A 6,583-nucleotide genomic window follows, 5' to 3' on the forward strand; every position below is an offset into this window, starting at 1 on the left:
GTTTTGAACTTAGTTAAGCAAGGCTTAATAAACCAAGTATAAGCTTAAATCAGTTTAATAACCTCAATCACTTGGATGACATAATTTGGTAGAAGGGCTTTGTTTGTACTATAGATTCTAATTCAATCTTTAAACTTGGGTTGTTACATGCCTCCACTTCATATGAAACACCAAGAGCTTAGATAATAATTTGTCAAACAAATTTATAAATTATCATCACCTTGAATAAATTTAAATTGGCATTTAATTGCTTCCATAATCATAGAATATTTTGTTTGTTGGTTACAATTCTTGATTCTTTGCATTTCTATTTTGTAAGGTTTTGATGCCACATTTAAATTAATAAGAGTCTTTATAAGTAGAATATAAGAATCCTACAATATTAATATGCTTTATATTAATATGTTTTATCTTATAGGAATATTTCTTTGTAGGTTTCTAACCATTTTTATCAAACTCTTCCAGTTCTAAGCTACATTGTAGATCTTATATTTTATTTGTGATTTTATATTAAGGCCAATTAATAATTTAGACTTTGTTTTCTTAGAATTTTGGATTATGCATTCATAAGTCTACATCATAAGAAAGTTTGAAGGCTAAAGTTATTAAGATATAAAGCTAAAATCATCCATTTGGATAGAAGAGCAACCATTGCTTCTTTAAGATTAATATTTCAAAGACCTCCTTCTTTTGTTGTTTTACATCAAATATTTTAAACATGTTTGAAACAAGTGAGGGCCTAAGTCTTACTCCAAAAGAGCTTTATTATCATAAACTTTATTTTTCTTATAGCTCATTTAGGCTCTTGCCTAAATTGATACAAAATAATTTATCAATAATAAAAAGATATAGCACCACAAATAATTGTTCTTTTAATTATGTATATTTGTTTTAACACTAATAATTAAGTTTCTTTTCTAGTCTTTTGATAAATAAAATAAAATAATTTATATCTTATGTTTGAATAGATATTCTAAATGGTGACTTAATAAATTTGAATGCATCACTATTATCAACCCAAATCCATCCATATAGATTAGCCAATGTAGATATAACATTAAAAGAATGTTACAAATATGTCAATGATTTTAACCAATTGATTTCTAAACTAGATGCCTTACCAAATCTTTTGAAGATTTTTATGTTAAATATTTTTCATCTTTTATAATTAAGATTGAACCATCTATACATTAGGTTAATTTTTGTTGGTTATTTCTTCTACAAAGTGAAGTTTTTGTATTTTTTTCATTCTTAAACTCTTCTTGAAGAAAAATGAAAAAAAAAAAAAAAAAAAAAAAAAAAAAAAAAAAAAATGTATAATTTTTTTTTAAATTTAGAAATAAATAAGGAACTCTTAAGAATCCTTTGCTTAGACCACGTTCTAATTTTAAATTCTTAATAAAACTCCAATTAATTCAAACTGATGCTTTAGCTCTTTGAAAATAAATTATCATATAAATAAAATGGTGATGAATTCCTATTTTTCTCAATGTTTAGAATAAAAAGTCTAGTTTTAAATACGTATTTACATAATGCCAAAATTAAAGATTAATAATACTGAATGTATTTGGAAGCATTTGAGGAGAGAAATAAATGTAGTTTTATTATTTCTTTCTCCTTTTCAAGATGGTTCAATATATCGAATATCAATATATCAAATATCAATTTTTCCTTTTCTCTTTATAATTTCTAAAAATTGAAGATAAAAAAATAAAACAAAACGTGGCTTTAACATTACTTATAAAAACAAGATCTACATAATTCATTTTGTATTCTTTGATACCCTTAAAAGGTGTGATTGAATATGTTGCACATTCAATTGAAGTGCTTGTTAAATCATTCAAAACTTATCAAATAATACTTTTTTGAAATGCTTAATTTGAATATTCAATTAGAGTTATTCAATTTAAGTTATTTGTGATAAAACTGACAAAGGAAAATCAAAAAATAAAACAAAGAAACTTTTTAAAGACGATAATTTACATTATGGTTCTGGTTTTAAGCAATAATGTTATATGTTATTATTTGTAGAATATTTTTCAACATTGTTTGCAATAAAAATTCAAAATAATATTTTTATAATATTTAATAATGAAATAAATTAATAAATAAACCTTCATCAGTTCTTCATTGAATTTTATTTATCTATGCATTTAACTGTTTTCATGCTTAAATGTATGCTTACAAGATTGAAAATTGTATCAAAGCAAAAATAAATTAACAAACACAATTTTAACTCCATGGTTGTAAGGATATGTTTGGGATACTCAAAATGGTGAATTTAAATTGGATTGGAATGTTGACACATACAGTGATTTGATTTCCAAGTACTTTGAAATAACACACAGAAAACAAAAGAAACAATAATGCGCATGAGTATTGTTGCTTGAATATGAGTTGTTGTGTATGTGAGATTTAATTCTTTTCTTTTACTTTTTCGTAAGTGTGATAATCCAAAGAGGGTTCATGATTTAATTTTTTTATTATTGTAAGTACATTTTGTAACATGAGAAATTGTATTGTAAAATATGACATTGCTGAAAAATGTTACACATGTCAATGTGTTTACTACATTTAAACTTTAGTAACACTTACAATTCATGTGTATAATCTAATTAGTTAATTTATGTATCGCTTGAAATTAAATAACACCAGCACAAATTACTTTTCAAGTAATTAGAACACAAAGAACTCTAGTATTTTTAGTTTTATTTGATTGTATCATAATTGTGTTATTAAAAATCATTCTTGAAAAAAAAATAAAAAATAGAGGATTTGCTTTCAGGAGTTTCACAGAATGTTTGATATTTACTCTCTTATGTCTCTTCACCATATCCTCACATATCTCTTATTCGTGCAGAGACTTTTGTTTCTACAAATTTGACAACTGAAGTAATATGTTTCAAACCAATTGTTTTTCGTGGTAGGAAATGATGACCCAATTGCTCGTCTTTAATTTTTCTTTAAATCATTTTGCAATGTAACTTAAATTTATGAATATTTAAAATGAATAAATAAATAAGGGTTTCAACAAGCTAAACAAAAACAATGTTGAACAGGGAAAACGAATCCTTCGACTGAAAATATTTTCAAAACCCAAAGGAACAATTCTACAACAACGGTTGCCATCAATGGCATCGCAACAGGATTGATATGGGAACATGCATGAGATTACAGAATCACCGATGATGACATTCAGAAAATTAAAACCAATAAAAGAAAGTGCAACAGTGATATCGATCAATACGTGAGAATGTAATGCTTTTGAAAGAACAGAGACCTAGGCAATATTTAGGGTTTTGGATTCAGAGACGTCTGCAGAATCTGTAACTTTTGTTGGAATCAAACGCACTCTCCTCTGATCCTCTCAAAACTCAACATAGATTATTGATTCTAACCCAGTTTAAGACCCACAAATCAACGTTGTGGTATCCACCAAAGTTTGTAATTTGAAGAAAATGCCGCATTCTTTGTTGCTTTTGAAAGAGCCTTTCAAGCTTGATTCGATTCTGGAGCCTGCGCCGCCGGGGCCATTCACGACGTTGACGAAAATTGTTGGCACCCTGGGACCCAAATGTCGATCAGTGGAGATGTTGGAGAGACTGTTGCGGGCCGGCATGTCGATCGCACGGTTCGATTTCACATGGGGGAGTGACGCCGAACACCAGGAAACCTTGAACAATCTTCGAACCGCCATCAAAAACACTCGGCGGTTGTGCGCTATCATGCTCGACACGGTCGGTCCCGAACTCTCCATCAACAACGCGGCGAATCAAGCCATCGAACTGAAGCAAGGCGATGTGGTGACCCTCTCGCCGGACAAGAAAGAGGTGGCGTCGTCGAAGATCCTCCCGATCAACTATGCAGATCTCAGTTACCAGGTCAAGCCCCGGGACGAGATCTTCGTCGGGCAGTATCTGTACACAGGGAGCGAAACGACGTCAGTGTGGTTGGAGGTCCAGGACACGCATGGCAGCGTCGTGGATTGCCTGATCAAAAACACGGCCACTCTCACGGGGACGCTGTTCACGGCGGTTCCGGCCGGGATACGCATCGGGCTACCGACGCTCTCCGAGGCTGACAGATCGACGATCGAAACATGGGGCGTGCGGAATCAGATCGACTTTGTGTCGCTCTCGTACACGCGCCACGCGAACGACGTGCGAACCACGCGCGGCTTCTTAAGCAGACTGGGAGATCTCAAGCAGACGCACGTCTACGCGAAGATCGAGAACAAGGAAGGGTTGGAGCATTTCGACGAGATTCTAAGAGAGGCGGACGGCATCATCCTCTCTCGGGGGAACCTCGGGATTGATGTGCCGGCGGAAAAAGTGTTCGTGTTCCAGAAAGCCGCCATCAAAAAGTGCAATTACGCAGGCAAACCAGTGATCATCACCCGCGTGGTGGATTCCATGGTGGACAGCCCGCGGCCAACGCGAGCCGAGGCCACCGACGTCGCCAACATGGTTCTCGACGGCGCCGACTGCATCATGCTCGGCGCCGAGACGTACCGCGGCAACTACCCAGTGGAATCAGTGACCACGGTGCGGTTGATCTGCGGCGAAGCGGAGAAGGTCTTCAACCAGGCGATGCATTTCAAGAAGATGTGCAAGTTTGTCGGTGAGCCCATGGCGCATCTCGAATCCATCGCCTCGTCCAGTGTGAAGGCGGCGATCAAGGTGAATGCGTCGGTGATCGTTGTGTTCACGTCGTCGGGGAAAGTGGCTCGCTTGGTGTCCAAGTACCGACCTTCGATGCCCGTGCTGGTGGTGGTGATTCCGCGGCTCTCTACCGACAAAATGCGGTGGACTTTCACGGGTGCCATTCAAGCCCGGCAGTGCTTGATCTCTCGGGGGCTCTTCCCCATGCTCGCGGATCCTCGACATCCCGCCGACACCTCGTCCAACTGCACCAATGAGTCCATTTTGAAGGTTCCCTCCTCCAATTCTGCTCTCTATTTATTTATTTATTTCTATATAAACACTAGTAAGTAAAAGAATGACCAGGATTACATATCTGTTCTGTCCAATTAAACAGCTTAGTTAGGTAGTATAAGATTATAAAAAAAAAACAAACAAACAAACAAACAAATATGAAGAAGCAACATAAAGAAACAACTTTCATAAATAAGCCAAATATCACAAAAATTGTTAATCAGCAGAAAGTTGTGTTCATAATGTGCTAAAAGACCTCTAATTTACTATTTGTACATTAGATAATTTTAATGCATTTATGTGCCTAACAACATGGGTTTCCCCTTTCTATATATACATATACATACACACATACATAACTAAGAAAATCCAACTATTATGTTGCATCTTATTTAAAATGCTTCTCATTCATTTTTCTTTTTCTTTATATATATATTTATTTATATAGGGAATTGTTAACCCATATATTTACTAAATCAACCCACCTATCATCATTGGTTGAGGATCCAACTTTTATATATATATATATATTGGTTTTTGACTAGTAGGGATGTGGAGAATTTTTGATGATGGCTAGAATGTGTGGATTGATTTAGTAAATGCTTGGGTCAATATAACAATTTCCTATATATATATATATATATATATACACACACACACATATTTACATTTATATGACTAAGGCAATTACAATATATATATATATATATATATATACATGCATAGAAATGACAAGGTTATTACATGTATGTAGTGACAATTATTATTATCATTCTAATTGTTAAAATGATTATATATTTGATTTTTAGTTTGAGTTTTGGGTTTTATTATTGTGGATGATATTTAGTGTGATTCTGACATTTTGTTTGTTTGATGGAGTTGTAGGTTGCCTTGGAGCATGGAAAGGCAGCTGGGATTATAAACGTGAAAGATCGAGTTGTAATATGCCAAAAGATTGGGGATTCATCAATAGTTAAAATTCTGGAAATTGAAAGTTAAAATGAGAGCAGTGCCTAGATTGTTTTGGGTCACTGTTTTATTGTTATTTTTATTTAATTTGCTCTTCAGGTATTTTGTGTTGATTTGCATGCTTATTGTATTTATAAATTTATTTATGTGTGCACGGTATGTAACATAACGTGCATGTTTGTTGATAAATATGTCAGTTAAAAATTGTTGTTTTCATTGGTTTGCAATGGTATTAACACAACAAATGTTTTTTCATTTCTTTAGTGAAAATATAAAATGTTTGTAGAGCAATATACTTTTTTTTATACAATATTAATGTAAGAAGCAATTAAAAAAAAATCACAATTACATTCTTTATTGGCCAGATTTTTAAATGAATAAAGTTGTGTCAAAACAAGTGAGTGACATTTATGAGAATTTTTGAAATAGTGTATACCATTTTGCTATATATATATATATATATATATATATATATATGTATATATTTCTTCATTTAGTTAGTCATTAATTCAATCAAAATATTATGTTGTAAATTAAAACATCACCAGATATTATCAGATTTTACCAACAGTCCTTATATTCCATTTAACTAAAGAATCTGCCGAGAACCAATTTTTACAAGGTATCATAATTTTGTAATTTTGTAGTTGCAGTATCACTATAAATCAAAGTGTCCGATT

General features: G+C 32.9%; 1 protein-coding gene across 7 annotated transcripts; it reads left to right on the forward strand.

The window, feature by feature from the left end:
• The first annotated feature begins 1,349 nt into the window (after window positions 1-1,349).
• On the forward strand, window positions 1,350-6,320 carry LOC112285594 (pyruvate kinase 2, cytosolic). Of its 7 annotated transcripts, none has more exons than XM_073535669.2 (4): window positions 1,350-1,989; window positions 2,861-2,923; window positions 3,060-4,931; window positions 5,820-6,320. In XM_073535669.2, the coding sequence occupies exons 3-4, from the start codon at window positions 3,459-3,461 to the stop codon at window positions 5,931-5,933; spliced, it is 1,587 nt and encodes a 528-aa protein (XP_073391770.1). In that variant the 5' UTR covers window positions 1,350-1,989; window positions 2,861-2,923; window positions 3,060-3,458; the 3' UTR covers window positions 5,934-6,320. The 7 variants fall into 7 exon arrangements, with proteins under 7 accessions (XP_073391770.1, XP_073391771.1, XP_090108670.1 ...); XM_073535670.2 differs by lacking the exon at window positions 1,350-1,989 and adding an exon at window positions 2,052-2,439; XM_090252544.1 differs by lacking the exon at window positions 1,350-1,989 and adding an exon at window positions 2,052-2,408.
• The last annotated feature ends 263 nt before the right edge of the window (window positions 6,321-6,583 follow it).

Source organism: Physcomitrium patens, chromosome 8 (assembly GCF_059467195.1).
Source record: "Physcomitrium patens ecotype Gransden chromosome 8, ASM5946719v1, whole genome shotgun sequence".
NCBI lineage: Eukaryota > Viridiplantae > Streptophyta > Bryopsida > Funariales > Funariaceae > Physcomitrium > Physcomitrium patens.

Excerpts from the sequence above, each read along its gene's own strand:
- LOC112285594 (XM_073535669.2), top strand. The coding sequence starts at position 3,459 with ATGCCGCATTCTTTGTTGCTTTTGAAAGAGCCTTTCAAGCTTGATTCG. Across the intron at positions 4,932-5,819 it reads CCAATGAGTCCATTTTGAAG|GTTGCCTTGGAGCATGGAAA; the intron begins GTTCCCTCCTCC and ends ATGGAGTTGTAG.